At 39.5% G+C, this 24,754-nt stretch overlaps 1 protein-coding gene across 1 annotated transcript in view; it reads right to left on the bottom strand.

Moving 5' to 3' along the window:
* Positions 1–24,754, bottom strand: part of PRKN (parkin RBR E3 ubiquitin protein ligase) — an 821,278-nt gene that overhangs the window by 8,503 nt on the left and 788,021 nt on the right. Inside the window, exon 12 of the mRNA XM_058168152.1 lies at positions 3,717–3,803. Coding sequence (XP_058024135.1) covers positions 3,717–3,803 — 87 coding nt within the window. The remainder of the gene's footprint in view (positions 1–3,716; positions 3,804–24,754) is intronic.

Raw genomic sequence — 24,754 nt, 5'->3', positions numbered from 1 at the left:
CATCACGGAAGCTTCTGGTTTCATTTCAATGGGCTTCACTTAAATGATGATCCAGATCAAGCTAAAAAAATGTATGTAATTATTTCCTATCAATATATTGGGAAACATCAATGTACAAATTGCCTTTTCTATCTCCCACTGTTTGAAAAACTGCACTGTCCCAATACACCTCTTTATCTTTACCTCCCATATTGTGACTTTCAGGAGGTTTGGGCACATATGCTCTGCTGGGTTTGCTTTATCAGGTTCTCTAGTTTCAGACAGATGGTTAATTAGGTCCCAGAAGATCTCTCTCTCTCTCTCTGTGACTTACCCATAAAGTTCCTCTCATTCTGTGAAGAAGCAACAGGAGTCCCATAATATACTGAGCAGCTTAGCTATTGGTCCATCCTACCACCCCAGGGAAGATATACCTAGGTGCCTGCTTAGTGTCAGGTTGGGTTTGCCAATGTATGTCTGGGAGATGACTATCTTTTCCACCTCCCATGAGGCTTTATGGCTGCCTGGCGTTAGTTTTTAACAAGTCTCGCTTGAATCAAATCAATAAATAAGCAAGCACTGGCTCCCCTATTACATTTTTAATTAAAAAAAAATCTGGGCCCCATTAAGCCCCCTTTGGCACCAGGAACTGATAGCTAACAAGAGGGCAACAGAAATCCAATGGTATATTTTTATGATAAAAAGATAACTCTGCTTGTCAGTGACCAAGAAAAAAAAAAGACAAAAAAGATAACAAAGTGGAAAGGACTTTGGTCAACTGTACCGCCAAATTTATCTCTTTTAAAAAAAAACTTAACAAGAATTTTACTGTTGGGGGTCCCAACTGGAAGAGGATTCTGAAATTTGGATTGTATAGACCAAGTAGATTGCTAACCTTTTCGGGACTGAGAGCCCAAAGCCCTGCCCAATGCATGCACAGCAGAGACCCAATGACCAGCTGGCCGGCGGGAGGTGCGCGTGCATGCGTGGCAGAAGTGACGGCTCGCGTGCCCACAGAGAGGGCATTGTGTGCCACCTGTGGCACACGTGCCATAAGTTTGCTATCACGGGTTTAGACCAAAGTTCAATTTCATAACCTTTTTTCCTGCTATTGAGTAAACTGATTTAAATATGCATAATTTAATTGTATGACATGACATTTCTATGACCAGGTCTAATTAGTATAATAAGAAAAGCCATATTTTTAATGCAGTCAGACTGGACAGATGCTCATGTGCATTTACTTGCTGGGTACCCTTATCTCACATTGCAAGCGGTCTCTTTGACTCATCTGCTGAGCTCATCATTCGTCTAGCACTGGTGAAGCTCTACCGAGGAGAGATCATGCTTCCATGCTGGTAGCCTTTTGAAGTGTTAGGATTTAGGGCAAAGAAAACATAGGGAAAGCGTGGTGGACTACAGTAATTTCAGAATGATTTGGTTTGGAAGATGGCAGAGCTCATTTAATCAATTTCCCCCTTGCCTTTTCCTTCTTAGGGTGATTAGCATAGCTAGGACAAGGCAAAATTGGAAATACAATACTAAAAGCATTAACATATTGTCTGCTTGTCCAAATATGAATAGAAAGGATTGTTTACTATAATTACCAGCTGAATTCTCATTCTCCTTTATCAAAAGGAACTCATGAACTATGGATCGTATAAAACAGCTATATTTCCATCTCTCAAAATCAACCATGTCTCATATACGCCTCTCAGGTCTTGATCTGTTTCCCCCAGAACTGATGATAGCTTAAAGGATCAGCATCCAAGGAGACTTGGATACTGGTTTGCTTAATGAATAATATGGTTTAGTTTGGATCCTGGCATTCTCTAGGAATCTAGCAACTTATGTGCAGCCCTGTGCTAAAGTCCAAGAATTAACTTAATCAGGAGTAGAGTTCTCAACTCAATTATTTCTTCATTTCAGCATGATTGTTTCAAGAAATAAAAGAAAATTTCCCAGCATGAGACATAAAAGTACACATTAGGAACTTCTCTTTGCTTATGTTTGAAATATAAATTGGTTGACTGGCTGGCTTTTAAAATAATCCTTATGTTATCTTGACCTAAATTAAAACAAATTTGCTCAGTTTGGAACTTCTCTTTACAGAGTGAACAGAACTCAGAATTATGGTGACTATTAGAGATAATGATCAGTTCAATCCTTGTTTAAATCTAAAAGCATCCTTTTTAAAATCTCCAAACATTAAAATATTCCTTGCCGTGAGGTAAATAAACGTTGATGAACAACAGCAAATTGGGGAAAACACTACCCTCTGTAAGGTATTAATATTAAATAGACCCAAAAGCCAGTTAAAGAGATGTTTTCTGCACCACAAAATTTCTTTAATTTCCCCCCTTTTTTATAATTTAACTCATAATGTTTTGCAAATGTGTGCATTTTTGTTCGCATGTGTTAACTGTAGGACTGCATTGCATTATTTCAAGAAATGAAAAAAAAAGAAAAGAAAATCTTTCCAGTTTGCTTATTTGTTTCAAAATAACACTGTGCAACTCTTCGGATTCAGTTCCAAAAAGTGATTTAGACTATAGAAACAGCAGCTTTAAACAGTTGCAAATCGGTGTTATATTTGTGCCTCTGCATGTTCCATAGTATGTTTTTGGAATCTAATCTGAAGCATTGCACAGCTCTATAAAGTACAAATTTAAATACCTTAAAATAAAAACCAAACTACTTTCACCCCATCAGTTTTTATAATCTTCATAATGCAGATTACATTTGTGCTTACTGCTCACGGGCCGCGGTGTGGCTCAGGCTGTAAGAAGCCTGTTATTAAAACACAGCTGCCTGCAATTACTGCAGGTTCTAGTCCCACCAGGTCCAAGGTTGACTCAACCTTCCATCCTTTATAAGGTAGGTAAAATGAGGACCCAGATTGTTGGGGGGGCAATAAGTTGACTTTGTAAATATACAAATAGAATGAGACTATTGCCTTACACACTGTAAGCCGCCCTGAGTCTTCGGAGAAGGGCGGGATATAAATGTAAATAAAAAAAAACAAACTGTGCTGATTTCTGCATTGGTTGTGTAGGATGAAGAATTAACACTGGGCTATAAAGAGGAAGAACGTGGAAGAAAGTACATCAAGCATAAACTTTCATGCTTCTCCATAGGAAAGGTTTATAGAAGTCCCATTAGTCATTTTCTCAAAAAATCCGAATACCATCATGGTAAAGATAAAAAAGCCTCATTTTCTGAGCAGGTATCTGTCTGTATATAAGTTGGAAATCCCAGGTAAGTTTCATGACTTTATTAAAGTCTAAATAGCTACTTCTGATTTCTTGCTATGACATGCATAGCAATAGCATTTAAGACTTATATACTGATTCATAGTACTTTACAGTCCTAAATGGTTTACAGAGTCATCATATTGCCCCCAACAATCTGGGTCCTCATTTTACCAAATTGATGGTAGGCTGCAAGATAGCTGGAAAGTTGAGTCAATCTTGAGCCAGTCAGAATCAAACTCCTGGCAGTCAGCACAATTAGCCTACAGTACTGCATTCTAACCACTGCACCACCAGGGCTCTGTTAAGAGCTAATAACTAACACTAGGACTTCTGAAGGGGAAACAGATGTTTACTGCCGGATCATCTCCCTTTCTGTCCATATGAAGTTTCCCACCAAGGCCCTGATCGTCTCTGTTCTTGATTATCAAACCTCCCTCCCCCCCAGTTAATTTTCTGAGATGCTATGGATGTGGAGATATGTACCATTTGAGCTGTGGCTCCTGGACTTTTGAAGAAGCTATGGCATTCTCCTTCATGGTATTCTTCTTTACATTCACGGCAGAACACAAACTGAAAAAGAAAAACATAAACAAACATTAGGAATCAAGGGGAGATACGAAAGCCATAGCATTTTTCAGATGATCCACCACTCTTCTTATACCATTAAATTCTCATAATTCTCATAATTTCTTATTTATCATCCATGTGATCTCATAGCCTCTCATTAATATATATATATATATATATATATATATATATATATATATACACCAGACCCACACTCACGAGGTCCACACAAGATGTCACCACCACACATCCACCCAGAAAGCAGACCCAAACCCACACTGATCATGAAGCATGACCAAGGACCAGAAGCCAGACTGCAGCTGCAACATTAGCCATTTCAAACCCCTCCAATCCATACATGCAGCAGACTGACACCCATTATGAAGATGTAGCACCACCACGAACACGAAGCCAAACAACAGCTATGCAGCTCACCAGCTCAAATCCCCCTGCAGCTCAGACTAATCTGAGCACAACCAAGCCCCCACCCAAAGAGGACACACCCCCATCCAATCAGAGCACAGCCAAGCTCCCACCCAATCAGTTCAAACCCCACTAGCAGTTAAAAGGAAGAAACAGCTGCAGTCACACATTGCTACACAGCATGAACAAACGAGATGACACCTCCCGCCTACCAGCCATTTGGAAACCCGCCCTTATTGACAAACGAGTCCCTAACACGAGGAATGACACCAGACCCACACTCACAAGGTCCACACAGGATGTCATCACCGCACATCCACCCAGAAAGCAGACCCAAACCCACACTGATCATGAAGCACGACCAAGGACCAGAAGCCAGACCGCAGCTGCAACATTAGCCATTTCAAACCCCTCCAATCCATTCATGCAGCAGACTGACACCCACTATGAAGATGTAGCACGACCACAAAGCCAAACAACAGCTATGCAGCTCACCAGCTCAAATCCCCTTGCAGCACAGACTAGACTGAGCACAACCAAGCCCCCACCAACACAGGACACACCCCCAGCCAATCAGAGCACAAAACCCCCCCCATCCAATCAGAGCACAGCCAAGCTCCCACCCAATCAGTTCAAATCCCCACTAGCAGTTAAAAGGAAGAAACAGCTGCGATCACACATTGCTCCCAGAAGCACGAAGCTGAAGCCTGAAGATGACGAATGAGACTTCGTCAAACGTCGCCAAGACACTTCCAATCTTACACGGAGAAAACCCGAACAACCAAAGACATATATATATATATATATATATATATATATATATATATATATATATATATTGAGAACCCAAATATATATATATATATATATATATATATATATATATATATATATATATATATATATATATATATATATATATATATATATATATATATATCTCCTGTGTAAAATTGGAAATGTCTTGGCGACGTTTTGACGAAGTCCCATTCATCATCTTCAGGCTGGTGTTTTCAGCTTTGTGCTTCTAGGAGCAATATGTGATAGCAGCTGTTTCTTCCTTTTAACTGCTAGTGGGGGTTTGAACTGATTGGTCGGGAGCTTAGCTGTGTTCTGATTGGGTGGAGGTGTGTTCTGATTGGTTGGGGGCTTGGCTGTGCTCTGATTGAATGGTGGGCTATGCTCTGATTGGCTGAGGGTGTGTTCTGTTTGGGTGAGGGCTTGGTTGTGCTCAGGTTAGTCTGAGTTGCAGGGGGATTTGAGTTGGTGAGATGCATTGCTGTTGTTTGGATTTTCGTTCGTGGTCATGCTACATCTTCATGGTGGGTGTCAGTCTGCTGCATGTATGGATTGGAGTGGTTTGAAATGGCTAATGATTCAGCTGCGGTCTGGCTTCTGGTCCGTAGTCATGCTTCATCATCGGTGTGGGTTTGAGTCTGCTTTCCGCGTGGATGTGTGGTGGTGACATGCTGTGTGGCCCTTGTGGGTGTGGCCCTCGTGGGTGTGGGTTTGTGCTTCTAGGAGCGAATTCTAGATTGCTCCTAGAAACACGAAGCTGTAAAAGCCAGCCTGAAGATGACAAATGAGACTTCGTCGAAATGTCGCCAAGACACTTTCAATTTTACGCAGGAGAAAACCCAAATAACCAAAGACCAACTGACCGACTGACTGACCTACCTACCTACCTACCTACCTACCTACATATATATATATAACTTTTACACATGGAAGCACTGAGGTTCATAACATAAAACAACTTATAAACTTTTGGGTTCCTTGGCTGCGCACAAAAGTTCTCCCAAAACATTTTCATAACAAAGGTATCTTAGAATTTTGGAAACTCTGGAGAACAGGGCAGACTGCATTTCACATGAAGATTCTTCTAACGCCATGGGTCAAAAACATCTGCCAATAAATGTTGAACTTTCCTAATAATAGGGATAGATGAGATTCTAGCAATTCAGGGTTCCTATAATGATTCTCTAAACAAGTAATCACTGACTCCTTCAGGATAAATATATCCAAACTGCTATCTTTCATTCATGTCCAGCACTAAGAAAATTAGAAGATCCAGGCAGTGTGATTGATTTGATTGTTTATTACATTTATTGGCTCCCCATCTTACCATAGGGTAACTCTGGGTGGCTTACAGTTACATATACAATTAAAACGTAAAAATTAAAATCCGACATTAAAACCTAAGGACACATAGAGTCGGTAGGGGTAGAGTTGGAGGAGATGGGATCAGTTATTGCCTGATCAATCATCACCATTGCATTGTTCCCCCACTGGGACCCCAAGCCAACTGTCAGAGCCTTGTCTTTAGGCCCTTACAAAAAGATAGGAAGGTTGGGGCCAACCTCACATTGGGGGCAGGATGTTCCAGAGGACAGGAGGAACAGCAGAGAAGGCTCTCCTCCTTGATTCCGCCAGCAGGAATAATTGGGCTAACGAGACCCGGAGCATGCCTTTTCTGCCAGCATGAGTAGGATGGGTACAATCCCAGTAAGGTGAGATGGTCTCTCACGTAACCTCTACTCATGCCATGAAGGGATTTAAAGGTGATTAAATGGAAGCACTGAGCTACAAGAATCTGAACTGCTAACAGCCAAAGCAAACTGGTGGCAGGTTAAAAGGAATTCAAGATGGGCGGGACTTAGATCTCTTGTGGATGCAAAGGGACTCATGACTGATGATGCACTTGACCCCTCCCTCGAGCTCAGCCTGGTCATCTCTTGCAATTCAATTAGGATTATTCATTTGTTACCTGCCCCATTTTCTAATGTCTGTGAACAGCAGCAATGTGTTGTCAAAGATGGAGAGCCAGTTTATTTTTTCCTCTTTCAGTTGGCAACTTTCATTTTAAAACCACTTAGTAAAATTGTAGATGATTTAGTTCTGAATAAACAGAACTATCTAAAAATTACCCTCGTGTATCTCTTACTTCTTTATAAGACAGAAATCCGCCTTGACATGGAACTATGATCCCTGCACTGTCATTTCCTAATTACTATCCTTGTTGTCGAGAGTAAATAAAAAACAAATAAAGTGAAATATCAATTAAAGTATTCTTCTGGCCAATCTCAAGTACACCATCTTGACCCACCACGAGAATACCGAAAGATATTTTTCAGCTCCTTGCTACACTGACAAGCCGAGCTGATGAAATACGTCTGATGTTTTGATACAGTCTTGGCTCTTGCATATAATGAATAGACATATCAGCACAACTTGACACTAAAATGTTTATCTGCCTCATGTCACATCTTTGCAGTTCCATTTTGCACTCTGTCATGCTCCTCTTGTCACTTTAAGTACTGTATGAAATCACAATTCATTGCAGTGCTGCAAAAAATGATGCTTATGCAAAGTGGAACAGGACAATCCGCTGACTATTCTGCAACATCCTTTGCCTGGAGTGGCTGAAAGTTTGAGGCCCAACTACCTGAGTGCAATGCTTTTGCAATGTTGTTCCCTTTTGAAAGATTTGAGCAGTACATTTTCTAGTACAGACATTACTCTAGTTAAGAACTTTTGAATTTCAAACTTTCTGTCTGAAATGAACAAACCTGTCCACGACTTCAATCCAGAAGGTCCTGGAAGTCAGGAGAAAACAGGAAAGGGTGAATGCTATTTTCTGGCATGCCATGTATATAAGGAGTCCTGGTAGTGCAGTGGTTAAAGTGGGGTATTGCAGGCTAACTCTGCTCACAGCCTGGATGGGGCTCAAGGTTGACTCAGCCTTCCATCCTTCTAAGATTGGTAAAACGAGGAACCACACTGTTGTCCTATGTTGGGGGCAATATGCAAATAATGCTTCTATATTGTAAACCGCCCAGAGGGTGCTGTAAAATGCTATGGGACAGTATATAAAGCTAAATCCTAAATGTTACTGCTAACCCTTTCCCATTTCCTCATGACTTCCACTCACATACTGTCCTCAGATCTTCTCGCAGACTGTAAAGTAACGACTGTACTGCACATCGACTTTTCGTTGCTTATCGGAATTGCGAACAAAATCTTTTTGGAATGTAACCTGTTCACAAGTAGAGCCCTCTCTGTAGATATGACACGTTGAAGAAACGAAACCATCTTTTCTATTTAAATAAATGGCTGTTAAGCCATTAATGGCAGGTCCACCAACACTCTTTTTAATGGGCCACAATCCTTCTCTGGAAAAGTTGAGTTTTTCTTTTATAGATTTTATTTTTGAAAATTGATGAGTTAAGGAGAAAAGCAATAATTCCTTTTGCCCCTTGATTTTGAATAATAAACTCAGACTTCCATCCCACAACCTTATTACACACCTTTGCTTTCGTACTTCTCGTAACTTACCAACTCTCATAGGATGGCCAGTGATGTTGATCTTCATTTTATTTTATTCTTTTTATTTTAGAATATTCCTTTTTTCTTCTTTCTCTAACTGGACAGACTAATCCATAAGAAAAGGTTTCATATTTTGGGATCTCTGAGCTACAGATATTCTCTTCTGTTGGTTTTAATATGTACACAGTGTCCTATTTCTTTGCTTATTATGTTCTTTTTTTGCCACTGCATAGTCCAAAGCAAACTGACATTTATGCTGTCTAGAAGGTCATTAGGTTTCTTCCTTATGCAAAATTTGAATAAATTAAAATTCAAGTATTAAGAAAACATACTGAAGGATAAACAGTAATAAATAAATGTAAGGTTTACGCATTTTTTCTATTCTGCAAATACGGTAGCTGTGGTTCAACCTCTGAGGTAAGACATTCAGTTTTGGTAAGCGGATCTAAAGACAATATATATAATTTACTACAAATGACATGGGTCTATTTCCAGTATTATATAATGCTACTTATATCTGCTCAAATTCCTAGGTTCTATCATATCGCAAGATCTAAAATGGACAGCTAACATCAAAAACATCATTAAAAAAGGACAGCAAAGAATGTTCTTTCTGCGCCAACTCAGTAAGCTCAAACTGCCCAAGGAGCTGCTGATCCAATTCTACAGAGGAATTATTGAGTCTGTCATTTGCACCTCTATAACTGTCTGGTTCAGTTCTGCAACCCAACAAGAAAAACACAGACTTCAGAGGATAATTAGAACTGCAGAAAAAATAATTGCTACCAACCTGCCTTCCATTGAGGACCTGTATACTGCACGAATCAAGAAGAGGGCCGTGAAAATATTTACAGACTCCTTGCATCCTGGACATAAACTGTTTCAACTCCTATCCTCAAAACGACGCTATAGAGCACTGCACACCAGAACAACTAGACACAAGAACAGTTTTTTCCCGAAGGCCATCACTCTGCTGAACAAATAATTCCATCAACACTGTCAAACTATTTACTGAATCTGCACTACTATTAATCTTCTCATAGTTCCCATCCCCAATCTCTTTCCGTTTATGACTGTATGACTATAACTTGTTGCTGGCAATCCTTATGATTTATATTGATATATTGACCATCAATTGTGTTGTAAATGTTGTACCTTGATGAACGTATCTTTTCTTTTATGTACACTGAGAGCATATGCACCAAGACAAATTCCTTGTGTGTCCAATCACACTTGGCCAATAAAAAAAAAATCTATTCTATTCTATTCTATTCTATTCTCAAGTCATTGCACTTCCTTTATTTTGCACCACGTTGAATCTCCTCTACACAACTCCTCTACTGCGCAACTGAACTTGCAGTGAGAATGCAATTTTCCAGATATGGGGTGATATAAGAGAACATTGTTCCATTAGCAGATATCATTCCATGCAGTGTATTTTAAGTCTCACCAATATTACTTTATCATTCTGTGCTCAGAGTCATGTATATGAGAGAGGCAGCTATATAAATTGATTGATTGAAATAAAATAAATCACTTACAAAGCCAAGTGACCAGTATGAAAAGAATCCTTAGAAGTCTTTAGGTCATATAGGTAATCCTCAATTTACGACCACACTTGGGACTAAAATTTCCATTGTTAGGCAAGGCATTTGTTAAGCTACACCTGATTTTATTACCTTTTTTTTGCCATGGTTGTTAAATGAATCAGTTCAGTTGTTCAATGAACCACATGGTTCTTAAGTGAATCTGCCTTTCCCCATTGATTTTGTTTATTGGAAGTTGGCTGAGAAGGTTGCATGGTGATTATATGACCTTGGGATGCTGCAACCCTCATAATGGTTTGTTGGTTGTCAAGCACCCAAATTTTGATCACGTGACTGTGGGAATGCGGCAACAGTTATAAGTGAGAGGAGAGGTCTTAAGTCACTTTTTTTCAGTGCCATTGTAATTTTCACTGGTCATTAAATGATTGGTTATTAGTCAAGGACTACCTGTATAGAAAGAATGAATGTCAAACTGCAAAATAAATACAAGTAATCCCTGACTTACAACAGTTCATTTAGTGACCGTTCAAAGCTACATCACTGAAAAAAGTGACTTATGACTGTTTTTCACATGACCACTGCAGCATCCCCATGGTCACATGATCAAAATTCAGATGCTCGGCAACTAACTTATATTTATGATGGTTGCAGTGTCCAGGGGTCATGTGATCATCTTTTTGTGACCTTCTGAGAAGCAAAGTCAATGGGGAAAAGATTCACTTAACAACCATGTTACAAACTTAACAACTGCAGTGTAAAATGGGCAAAACTCATTTAATACATGTTTCCCTTAGAAACAGAAATTTTGGGCTCAGTTGTGTTCGTAAGTTGAGGGCTTCCTATACATAAAGAGAAAAGTGGAAATGAAAGAGAAAATGAAAGAAGTTATGGTTAGTTGGAGTTTATAGGAACCTTAACAAAAGAGAGGTGGATGTTTCTGTAACAAATGCCAATGAAGTGATAAATGGACCAAATGGATGATTTGCCAGGAGGATTAAAAAAAATGTATGCAGAAGTACAGTGAATGGTATTGGCCTAAGTGAAATTAGCTACCATTTATTTTCTTATCTGCTGCCTGCCTTTCTTTCTTTCTTTCTTTCTTTCTTTCTTTCTTTCTTTCTTTCTTTCTTTCTTTCTTTCTTTCTTTCTTTCTTTCTTTCTTTCTTTCTTTCTTTACTTTTATGTTGCTTATCTCGCCCAAGGCTACTATGTATGTAACATTGTTTAGCTCAAAAGAGAATGGCATGATGATTATGTTTGTAGGAATGTTGGTTAGTTATAAAAGCTTCTAGTCTCTTGTTATCATTTCAACTTTGCGTTCCATTCATTTCAATATTTCTGGTTGCAAAAGGCTGAAAATCAAGCACATTGTTGTGTCTTGTCCGCTCTCACCGCAGCCGGGGTCTGCTTATCTGCTCCCGAACACGGAGGAATGTATGCCTCCCGGCCCCAGTTCTGGCTCCATGCCCAGACAAGCTGCAGAGGAGGGAGCATCCCCCGGCCCCAGCCCTGGCTCCATGCCCAGGCAAACGGAGCAGCTAGACCCCTCCCCCTCCTCCACAGCATGTGAGCCTGAGGAAAGTTTACTTCCAACAACAGCTGATTGGAGTGACCCTCGCATCAGAAGATTGGATAGGCGGAGGCAACAGAAGGAAGGAAGGGGCAGGCCTTAATGAGTGCTGAGTCATGGAGCCACACCCCATGGCCTATATAAAGGATCTGCTTTCTGGCAGTCTCTGAGTCAGGCAAAGTCGAACTTATCTTGCTGAAGTCACTTACTGGTCTCCTGCCTGCTCTGAGGACTTTGCTAGGACTTTGGGCAGAGCTGCAGAGGCAAGCCTGATTCGGATTTCCCTGACCCGGCCGTCAGCGGAGGAGTGGGACACGACACACATATCACCAAATACACAATATTCCTTCTAGATGATAATCATTCTACCTAACCCAGTGTGTCCCCCCCCCAACCTTTTTGGCACCAGGGACTAGTTCTGTGGAGTGAGATTTTTTCCACGGACCAGAAGATGTGTGATTTCATGTGCTGCCTGCATCCCACAGATGAGGCTTAACTTGTTTGTGCAGCCCAGTTTCTGCCATGCTGTGGACCACTGCCGGTCCACAGATCAGGGGCTGGAGACCCCCGTCCTAACCAACTACTGTGAACATACTTGACATCAGTAAAGAGCATGCATGTATTCCTACTATAGGTCACGTCTTTGACAGTGAAGCTTCTTTTTTGTTAATTGTTCACATGCTGCCTTTCACAGCCAATACATTTTTAAACTAAACTGCAGTCTGAGATATCATCAAGTTTAAGGAAGGCCAGGAATGCCTAACATTGCCTGTTTGTATTTCCAACCTTCACTGAAGCTGTCTAATTTACAAGTCTTTCTGTCTTCCAAATGCATCTCCTCGTGCGGCTGGCTATGGGCCATTAAGTCCTTCACCAACACTCTTTGTTTTTAGCAGGTTTGTTAGGCCGCAAAAGTAAAAGCTTGAAGTTTCTGATAAAGACCCATAGTTAGAGAACAAGCCTGATGTTTGGAGAGCATCACAACAGGGTAGGAGCAACCAGAATTTTCCTTTGCAAGCTTCTGTATTAGGTCCCTGTGTATGTATATGTATGCTAGTTTGATTTGGGAGTTATTCTTCGAAACACCGAAACTCTGTGGATGATGATCTCATGGCACTGCTTTCAATGGAAATAAGGCTGATCTCAGGGCAAGATAGAAAACTCTTTTTATGTCTTATTAGATAATGGAGGAGATGTAAAATCAGTTCCATGGTGGAAGAACAACCTGGAGGGTTGATAGGTTTGTCAGAATAAATAGGCTTTCTTTGGCAGAAAGGCATTAAGCATTTCTGTGTTACAGCACAGCATGAATTATAAAAGAAACAAGTGTCAGATTAAAGGAAGATAGGTGGGTTAGCAGTACATCTTTTTTTTTTTCCATTAGAAGTCTCAGTCCCATAAAGCTCCCTTGGTCCTTTGGGGTTAAATTACCACTTGCATTACTTATATCATTTAACAAACAGTGCCATGGATCTCTCCCCTCCCATGGATCTTTTTTTATCTAGATGGGAACATTTTTGCTAGAGGGAAAAACACTTCTAAATTCCAGTCGCAGGGAGCAGGAAGCAAGATCATCTTTGGGCTTAAAATAGAGTAATCCTTAGCTAACTGGAGGAAGGAAAAAGCTGTCATTGGCAAATTTCTATTCATTGGACTTTTAAGAATATGTTAAGCACATAAGGCACAGATAGGTGAAAGAACATCTTTGAACCCCAAATTCGTTCAGCATCCATTCATTCTTGACCCTATATTTTTTTGTTTAATCAGACGTGTCGTGTTTCCCTGAAAATACGACATACCCTCAAAACAAGCCCTAGCCCAATTTTCATGCCTGCACCTAATATAAGCCCTAACTCCAAAATAAGCCTTAGTTAAGCCCCGCCCACCATCTGGTTGTACGAGGTGGGGCAAGGCGCATGCATAAAACTCAAGCTAGGGTGGGGTGGGGTGGGGTAGAGCTGCCCCACGCACCCACATCCTCTTACCTTAGGACCGCCACAACCAGACCTCCCTGGCTCGCTGTGCCGCTGCCTGATTTCTTCTGTGGCCACTTGCAGCTGGACGCCATGTACCACCACTCTTGCATGCAACAGCATAATGAGCCACGTGACCTCTGGCCATGAGCAGCCGCAAGTGGCCGCAGAAGAAGTCAGGCAGCAGCGCAACAGGTGTTGGGGCATGGGAGGCCTGGCTTCAGTGGTCCTAATGTAAGCAGGTAAGAGATCCCCCCAAAATAAGACCTGGTGCTTATTTTGGGGCCCAAAAGAAAATAAGACTGGGTCTTATTTTTGGGGAAACACAGGTACTCCCATTTTTATGTTTATCCTGATATACCCTATTCAATTCTTCATGTAATACAGAAGTACATTTCTATACAGGCTTCTTAAAATATTAAAATATTACTCACAACAGACCACATATTCCAGTAGAAGAGAATATACAGAATGTAGCTCAGGGTTGAACTGTGAAGTCCTTAGTGTTCACTGAGCTTAGTTGTTTGCTTATAGGTGTTTCATCATTCAACTAGGTAACATCATTAGTGTTGGTGAGTGTGGGATTTGCTCCCTGTTTATATACAGTGGCTTACCCTATCAGTATTGGTGGGGATATGGTTTTCTCTTCTGCCATTCCTTATTTAAGGTATCATTTTCTGCTTGATTGTTTATCTAGCATTAATCCCTGCTTATCTGAGTGTTGGAAGAATATTTTCCAACAAAATGGATACACACGCAACTTTATCAAAAAGTGTCACTCAACCCACTACAGCACAACTAACTCAAGCCATGGAAAGGATAATACTCCCTTAGATCAAAAGTATCTCAGAAACAACCAACAGACTGTTACAACCACATGTATCATTGTGACATAGAAATCAAGTAAAGCTCTCCAAAACATCTTAAGTAAACCAACATTTTCTGAAGTCCAAGAAGAAAAATAGGACTCATCTGCAATCTATGGTGTAAGGATTGTAACAGACACTGCCTAGGAAAAATAGGTAGACAATTAGTAGAGCATATCCATGAACACCAACTAATTCTTAATCTCACAACAATGGACTCAGTGATAATTTCAACAGGGAAATTGTGAGCAACCTACACCAAGCTAAATCCAAAAATGCTAGGGAATTCCCAAAAGCTTGGCATTCAGACATATCACCCATCAATAGACACATAGAGATAAAGCATATTTACAAACCATTAAAAAAAAGTGAAGAATGCAGAATGCAGAAGAAAAAACAAAAAGATACAGAATTAAAAAATAAAAAAGTACAGAATAAAAAAATACAGAAAAAGAATAAACAATCCTCTCCATCACCCAGATAAATAGGGACAACCAAGCAGAAAACAATACCCCAATCAATGAGATAATTTGGAACTACTGAGGAGAAACCACATTCTCACAAACAGTAGCAGAGCAAACTACTGTATATAAACAGGGAGCAAATCCCACACTCCTAACACTGATGATGTTACCTGGTCGGGCAATGAAACATCTGCAAAGAAACAACCAAGGTTAGAGAGCACAAAGAACCCCAAAGTACACATACTATCCACTTTTATAAAAAGCTTATGTATCAACAGGGTACAAAATGGTAAATTAATTTTCCTTTGGAGCTTGGAACAAAATTGTCCGACTTTATTGTTTGGTTAATTCAAGTAGAAAAGTTTATTAGAAATACAGTCTAACACAAAAATGAAAAAAGATGCCCACCCCAGTAAGCCTAACAGAGCACAATTCTGGCAAGTTGATTTAAATTAAGAACCCTGAAGCAGGATTCAGAGCCATTCATGTTTAACAACTTCTGAGAACATTTCCCCCCAGCTTCTTGATACTTCTTGACTCTGTCCAGTTTTACCTGCTGCCATTACAAGTCTGCAGCTTCTTTCTTCCCCATAGTTTCTTTACCTGTCCAGTGCAAACAATGGGCTTTTATGTTCCATGGCTATATTTTGTTTCAATCAAGATATCAGCCATAGAATACAGGCAATGCAATGTCTTTGCTGTTTTGTTTTCTACTGTTTGTTTCTACTGTTTGTTTTCTATATCCATCTGGTTCAATTCCAAGTGGGGAGAAAGACACTGGAAACATGGAGGCATTCAAAAGTCATATTCTCAGGAATGCTTTGTTAAGGGTTTGGAAAAAGTATCAATATAAATTAGATAATAAGATACCTATATGGACAATCCCCAGACATGCAATAGAGAATATAAATATAGAACAAAAACAAAAGGGGACTGCATACAAAGACCTTCTTTTTGTGGAAAAGGGTAAATTACAACTGAAATCTTTGAATATATTGAAACAAGAAGGGAAAAATTACACATGGTTTCAGTATGGACAATTGCAATCTATATGGAATGCGGACCAGAAAAGTGGTATTGCGCTAATTGAGGAAAATTTGGTAAAACAAATTAGAGATCAAAGTCAAATGCATATTAAAAGGTTATACAATTGATAGAAATTGATTCAGAAACGGAATTAGTTAAAGATTGTATGATAAAATGGGCACAAAATATTCAACAACCTATAATGTTGGAAACGTGGGAGAAAATCTGGGTTAGGAATGTTAAATTTACTCAAGCACAAAATTTAAGAGAAAATTTTTATATAATGTTTTATAGATGGCATTTAGATCCTAAGAAGTTGGCATGTATGTATCCGAATGTGTAACCAAATGTTGGAGATGTGATTGTGAAGATGCTACTTATGCTACTTATATATGGTGGACTTGTAAAAAAATTAAATCGTTTTGGATTAAAATATGGTGGATTATGCAGAACATTTTGAAAAAGAAGATAAAGTTTACGCCACAACTGTTTTTACTAGGCATAATCACGGATTGTACAGTAACAGAGACTACATTGATATTGTACTTAATATCAGCAGCGAGACTTTTGGTGGCGCAACATTGGAAGAAAGAAGAACTGCCTACAATTGAAGAATGGACACTTAAAGTTTCAAACTTAGCAGAAATGGCAAAAATATCTGCGTATTTGAAAGACTACTCACAAGAACGATACATAGTGGAATGGAGAAAATGGATTGATTATATTCAAAATAAGTATCAGACCAAAAATTATCAAATAGCATATGAGTGATGGTAGGGATTGTTATTAGTTTAAAAGGGGAATGAGGAGTTAAGGGATCAATGGGGGAGAAGGGATTATGGGGTATAGTTTTGTAGTATTTTAGCGTATGTTTGTTAGATGTTATATCCTGTATTTTGCTCTGGGAAGTCTCTGGGGGGGAGGGCGGAGGGGGAAGGGGAGGGAGGGAGGGTGAATTTTTTTTAAAAAAACTTGTTCGTTGTAAAACTTTTTCAACAACAACAAAAAAAAGAAACATGGAGGCTGATTGGAAAGACAGTTTATTGGGTTTGAGATGCTGGGCAGCTGACCACATGGAGTGGAGAATGAGAGGTATTTATACCCTCTCTTGGGCTTTGAACTTGAGCTTCCTGTTCCTGTGGCAAGCACATGTATTCTTTTGGTTGCTGTAGGGATCATAGCCAGTAGTGGGATTCAGCCAGTTCGCACCACTTCGGGAGAACCGGTTGTTAACTTTCTGAGCAGTTTGGCAAACTGGTTGTTGGAAGGAATCAATAACAGTTTGGAAGGAATCATTAGGGCAGAGAACCGGTTGTTAAAATACTTGAATCCCACCACTGGTCATAGCTAACTTTTTAGGTTGTCTGAGTTAAATTTCATTGATGCCTGGATTCTCTGAGATGATGTAATGAGGAGGCTTGTGTCCTGAAAGGATGTTGGGCCATTCCTATTGTATCTTAATGGCTTTCCTGGTTTGGATCTTGAGTGAGGACTGATCCTATCATTCTACCTAATTCTGCCTTTGTTCAAAATATCCTGTCTTGAATGGATTACCTAATCTGCATTTCTAAAAGCTGGCCTCAGTTTAGTATCTGTTTGGGGGCAGGGAACTGTGGCGCTGAGTTTCTGTCTCCCTTAAGTTTTCTATTTCTCTTTTACGGAAAATATAATATTCTGCCTTTTTAATATTTCCTAAAATATTTTGTTCTTCTGGAAGGGGCGGGTGCTAACTTTTCTACACTACCACAAAATCATTGGTGTAGGTGAAGGACTTGTATTTGCTGACTGCTACCAAATAGACAACTTGCATAAAAACAAAAGTCATCAGCTGGATTTATTTGTTTATATTTGTGGGAAAATATTTGAAAATCTCCTAAGGATTTAGCTAAATCAGCAATTGAATCAGTCCCTGGCTTTCAGCAGATACATTTTTTGTTGTTGGTTTAATAAAATCACAGAGGCATTCAGCCAGCACAGTAACGAAGGACCAAGTTGACTAATCTCTCTCATCAATGTTATTTCAATTAGCACATACTTAACAGAATGATTTAACAACAGCAAGTATAGCATCCTCCTTCTGGGGAAAAATGGAAAAACAGTAGTACACAAAGACAAATTTCACTCTTTGCTGTGGTTTCCTGTTTTAAATTCTATTTGTGCTACCACTGGGCTGTTCAGAATTTTTCCCTTAATGAATATAAATTTTTAAAATATAATACAGTAACACAACACTTCCCAGGGCTGCACCAGATTCTACAGCAAGCAAAGCAATTGCAGTCTGAAAAATGGCCAACTCAAAATAAGAAATTTGGACGTATCCAGAGCGAGATGAACAAAATTTACAACAGCAGAAATGCAGGGTGACACAGGGAAAAGAACAGCTCAATCACCAGCAGTTCCAAAGTAACATAGAGTAAAGACACTGTGAAAACTCAACAGGGCACAAGTGCATGTGCAGAGTATACTCCCTGGAGAGTAATGAAACAGTTCAGACCAATGCAGGCATTTTCCTTTTACAAATGTATTGTGAAAGACTATGCATCCGGGACATATGTGGACAAATATACTATATCAACATAGGACTAGTATTCTTTGCATTGATGCAACATGGGTGGAATGTTGCTAATGAAACAGCATTAGCAACATGGGTTGGATGACTGGAAAATGGTTGTAGAAATTTCATTTTCTTGCTCCACTCCCACATCACCTCACTCACTAAGCACTTAGTACAGGAGGTGACTGGTCCATTCTGCTGTTTCATGGCCTAAGTTGTTAAAATTTTGAGGCAACTTCACCAATCAAACCCCCCCAAAGCCACCCAGTCACAGCGCTCAGAACAATCAGAAACAAGATTGCTTCAAATCGCTAAGTGTTGTTCTAGGACCAAACCAAACATTTTTAAGTTGCAAGGGGAGGGGAGAAGGTTGTAGGTCCCCTGTAGGTTGCAAGTTTCAATTTTTTTAAGTTGCAGGGGGTTGTTGTTTTGTTTGGACCTACAACCTACCCCCCTTGCAACTTAAAAATGTTGATCTTATCTTATAACACTCAAAATAATTATGATTTGCATATTCCAAATCAACGTATACCTTTTCAACTCTAAACTCCTATATCAGATACAGAATACCTGAACAAGGCTTGAGTAAGAAGGAAAAGATGTGACAAATACTTAAATACTACCAAAACTTCTCACTTTACTTTGAATAGAAAAGAAGGAACAACAGATGCACTGTATAATGAAATTGCCCTGCATTTTGGAGATAAGCACAGTGAATTTTTGGCTCAGGAGCCCACCTGTTTTCTCTTCAGGTGGCATCCAGTCTGGTTGCTTTTAGGACCAGAATGAATGACCTGGCACGTGTCCTGTTCACAATCCACAGATAAAGGGAGTAGGGTGGAGAGTGGATACCAGGTTTGGGAACCTCATTGGCTACAGTAATGCTTCACTTTGAGGACCCTTCTGAGTCAGGCATTCCGACAGGCCCTTTGCTTAACCACCTGAAAATTACTATGTTGACCTTGGGCCAGTCAATTATTACTGGGATCCAAAGTCCCTTATTTGTAAAGCACAATCAGTGACATTGGCAATTGGTGAAAGATAATGCTGGTGCAGTATTTTATTTATCTGTCTTCCGTAGTTATGGAGTATGTAGCTTATTTCACTAATATTACCACCTGTATCAAAAAGTCATCTGCCTTGCCTGCATATTTAATTCCTGGTTTTCTACTTGTGGCACCTTTGACTCTTGACTATGTTAACTGGATTTGCTCCAGGGCCTAGAAACTTACACATATATCCTTGTATTTTAATTTGTGAAATGCTATGAGACGTGGAACAGGAAGCCAGTCTAATATGATACCAATTAAATTAAATTTAATTTAGGTTATATTCACCTGACTTCTACAAGGTCAGTTGCAGATGGGGAATTGAGGCTAACAGTGATTTCACATGACCCCTCAACCTAGCCTTTTATATATGCTGCTGACATTATTACAGGAACCATTTATCAGCTTCTGCGTGTGATCCTTGTAAAGCATGAGTTTAATATTCTCTTAAGTTTTACTTATACAGCTACTTATAAGAAAAAGTAGCCGGCACTATAAGCATCTTACGATTTAGTAACTGTGATTGTTCCGTCTTTTGTATCACACTGAACCTTAATAGATTAGTTAAGTCTTAAACTTCCATATTCTAGAGTCAACTACATTTAATGCAAAAGTATTATTTTACTTCATAGGCATATATATATATATACACACACACACGAGGGAGTCGTCGGCTCTATGGTTAGAGGAGATTAACTAACCTGTAAATATGACATATGTTATAACTTAAAATAGCATAAATCTCTAGTACAGGAGGTGACTGGTCCATTCTGCTGTTTCATGGCCTAAGTTGTAAAATTTTGAGGCAACTGCACCAATCAAACCCCCAAAGCCACCCAGTCACAGCGCTCAGAACAATCAGAAACAAGATTGCTTCAAATTGCTAAGTGTTGTTCTAGGACCAAACCAAACATTTTTAAGTTGCAGGGGTTGTTGTTTTGTTTGGACCTACAACCTACCCCCTTGCAACTTAAAAATGTTGATCTTATCTTATAACACTCAAAATAAGAAATTTGGACGTATCCAGAGCGAGATGAACAAAATTTACAACAGCAGAAATGCAGGGTGACACAGGGAAAAGAACAGCTCAATCACCAGCAGTTCCAAAGTAACATAGAGTAAAGACACTGTGAAAACTCAACAGGGCACAAGTGCATGTGCAGAGTATACTCCCTGGAGAGTAATGAAACAGTTCAGACCAATGCAGGCATTTTCCTTTTACAAATGTATTGTGAAAGACTATGCATCCGGGACATATGTGGACAAATATACTATATCAACATAGGACTAGTATTCTTTGCATTGATGCAACATGGGTGGAATGTTGCTAATGAAACAGCATTAGCAACATGGGTTGGATGACTGGAAAATGGTTGTAGAAATTTCATTTTCTTGCTCCACTCCCACATCACCTCACTCACTAAGCACTTAGTACAGGAGGCGACTGGTCCATTCTGCTGTTTCATGGCCTAAGTTGTAAAATTTTGAGGCAACTGCACCAATCAAACCCCCCAAAGCCACCCAGTCACAGCGCTCAGAACAATCAGAAACAATCAGAAACAAGATTGCTTCAAATTGCTAAGTGTTGTTCTAGGACCAAACCAAACATTTTTAAGTTGCAAGGGGAGGGTCCCCTGTAGGTTGCAAGTTTCAATTTTTTTAAGTTGCAGGGGGTTGTTGTTTTGTTTGGACCTACAACCTACCCCCCTTGCAACTTAAAAATGTTGATCTTATCTTATAACACTCAAAATAATTATGATTTGCATATTCCAAATCAACGTATACCTTTTCAACTCTAAACTCCTATATCAGATACAGAATACCTGAACAAGGCTTGAGTAAGAAGGAAAAGATGTGACAAATACTTAAATACTACCAAAACTTCTCACTTTACTTTGAACAGAAAAGAAGGAACAACAGATGCACTGTATAATGAAATTGCCCTGCATTTTGGAGATAAGCACAGTGATTTTGTGGCTCAGGAGCCCGCCTGTTTTCTCTTCAGTTGCCATCCAGTCTGGTTGCTTTTAGGACCAGAATGAATGACCTGGCACGTGTCCTGTTCACAATCCACAGATAAAGGGAGTAGGGTGGGGAGTGGATACCAGGTTTGGGAACCTCATTGGCTACAGTAATGCTTCACTTTGAGGACCCTTCTGAGTCAGGCATTCCGACAGGCCCTTTGCTTAACCACCTGAAAATTACTATGTTGACCTTGGGCCAGTCAATTATTACTGGGATCCAAAGTCCCTTATTTGTAAAGCACAATCAGTGACATTGGCAATTGGTGAAAGATAATGCTGGTGCAGTATTTTATTTATCTGTCTTCCGTAGTTATGGAGTATGTAGCTTATTTCACTAATATTACCACCTGTATCAAAAAGTCATCTGCCTTGCCTGCATATTTAATTCCTGGTTTTCTACTTGTGGCACCTTTGACTCTTGACTATGTTAACTGGATTTGCTCCAGGGCCTAGAAACTTACACATATATCCTTGTATTTTAATTTGTGAAATGCTATGAGACGTGGAACAGGAAGCCAGTCTAATATAATACCAATTAAATTAAATTTAATTTAGGTTATATTCACCTGACTTCTACAAGGTCAGTTGCAGATGGGGAATTGAGGCTAACAGTGATTTCACATGACCCCTCAATCTAGCCTTTTATATATGCTGCTGACATTATTACAGGAACCATTTATCAGCTTCTGCGTGTGATCCTTGTAAAGCATGAGTTTAATATTCTCTTAAGTTTTACTTATACAGCTACTTATAAGAAAAAGTAGCCGGCACTATAAGCATCTTACGATTTAGTAACTGTGATTGTTCCGTCTTTTGTATCACACTGAACCTTAATAGATTAGTTAAGTCTTAAACTTCCATATTCTAGAGTCAACTACATTTAATGCAAAAGTATTATTTTACTTCATAGGCATATATATATATATACACACACACACGAGGGAGTCGTCGGCTCTATGGTTAGAGGAGATTAACTAACCTGTAAATATGACATATGTTATAACTTAAAATAGCATAAATCTCTGGTTAACAAAATTCATTGTCATGAATGAAGGCAAATATACTGTCCCAAGATAAATGTTGCAACATCTAAACAGATTGGAACCTGCAAAATATATTCCTGCCAAAATGGCATAAAGCTTATGTTGCCAAACTTTGAGGATGCATAAGGCTCTCAGTACAGTATTTGCCACAATAATACAGGTTTCCATCTAATATTGTTTATCTGGGATATTTGAACTTAGATTTCAGGTATTGCTATTATCGATTATCAATTTCATTCTTCTTTTTCTTTTTCATTTAAAGACACTTATATTTCTATAGGCAAAGCACTGGGCACATGGCAAATAGCTACTCAGTGGAAAAATGGCATTGTCAAAGTGTATAGACCATAAGATGGCAGTAGTGATCCATAAATCAGCAGTTATACAAAAGCTCAGCTGAGCTGAACAAAAGTCAGGACTCACTCCAGGGTAACTGAAAGCTAATACACTGAAAGGGGGCTCTGACAACCCCATCTCATAAAGAAAAATGGTACTGATACATACCGGAACATAAGAAAAGTCTGCTGGCTATTTCAAGGACACAGTAACTTTTGAAGCAGGCTGAGGAGTGTCAGCTGAGAGGTATCCAGAGAATAAGGTCTGCAATAATTAATCTTAGCAAATTGAGATGCTGTGAAAAAGCTCTTTCCTTGATGACAGCTTTTATTTACCTGAGATCATCCAAAACATAGGAAGTTTTGGAGTTCTGTGTCTGGCAAGCAGCTACGTTTCGATATTAGCTTCAGCTATCATCCAAGTAATTGACCTGCCAGAGACAGAGTTGCATTTTAAAGATTGTGACAGTCAGTGGCAGTAGCGGTCTAAAGTAGCACCAGAGACAGCAAAAGACAACATGACCAAATCAGTATCACCCAACCTTTGGAGGCGGCAAGGATTGTACTTGACTTTTAATCGGTATGTGTTGCTGGGGCCATGCCTCCTCCCTTCTCTCATCATTGAGGAATTTACCCCAGGGAAAGATGTAGGCAGAAGCAGGACAAAAATGAAATTGGACTGAATTTAGTCAATCCAATATTAATATTTATCTGGATGTCCTCTCTGCTCCCTATGCATTTATTTAATCTTAAATTAAAACACTGTTCAGTGTATGTGTGTGTGTGAGTGTGGGAGAGAACCACTAGTCTAGGGGCTGACATCATGCCAATATCCTTCATTGCCATTCTGTTGCCATTGAACGCTCTCCTCCTATGCACCAAGAAAATGAAAGGAAAAAGAAAGAAAAAATATCCTTTCATCCTAAAATCACCACATGCTACCTTACGCTACACCTTGACACTCTTTCCACAAGGTTTTCACTCCGACTTCTGTCTCAGGTTTCTTGTTGATATGAGTCACTCCTTCGTTGTTGCTGCTGCAGCTGTTACTACTATTATTTTTAAATAACTTAGTTTTAAATAACTAAGAGATGCGGTGGTTAAGACGCTGAGCTTGTCGATCGAAAGGTTGGCAGTTCAGCAGTTCGAATCCCTAGTGCCGCATAACAGGGTGAGCTCCCGTTACTTGTCCCAGCTTCTGCCAACCTAGCAGTTCGAAAGCATGTAAAAATGCAAGTAGAAAAATAGGGACCACCTTTGGTGGGAAGGTAACAGCGTTCCGTGCGCCTTTGGCATTTAGTCATGCTGGCCATATGACCACAGAGACGTCTTTGGACAGCGCTGGCTCTTCGGCTTTGAAATGGAGATGAGCACCGCCACCTAGAGTCGGGAACGACTAGCGCATATGTGAAAGGGGAACCTTTACCTTTACCTTATTCTTTCTATAGAGAATATGATGAAGAAATAATTCAGCAAATTATAATTTAGAAGATACTGTTTCCTAGTAATTATTCTTGGACTGTAAATCTTAGTGAGTAAATTGCAGCGTCTTTTCTTTTAATTCATGTAACGGTCTCTACCAAAATAATGAATGGCTTTTTAGATCATTAATTCAATTTATGATTTGCCTGTCTGAAATTGGGGTTCCGGATTGGGGGGGGAATAAACTGTTTTGCCATTTCCCCAGTTTTAAACATCCTTGCATAGCTTAAAGTTACCCTGAACTGAAAAACTTTGCAGTTATATTTTATAGT

This window comes from Ahaetulla prasina, chromosome 1, assembly GCF_028640845.1.
Source record: "Ahaetulla prasina isolate Xishuangbanna chromosome 1, ASM2864084v1, whole genome shotgun sequence".
Classification (NCBI taxonomy): domain Eukaryota; kingdom Metazoa; phylum Chordata; class Lepidosauria; order Squamata; family Colubridae; genus Ahaetulla; species Ahaetulla prasina.
This window is presented reverse-complemented; position numbering and strand designations above follow the sequence as displayed.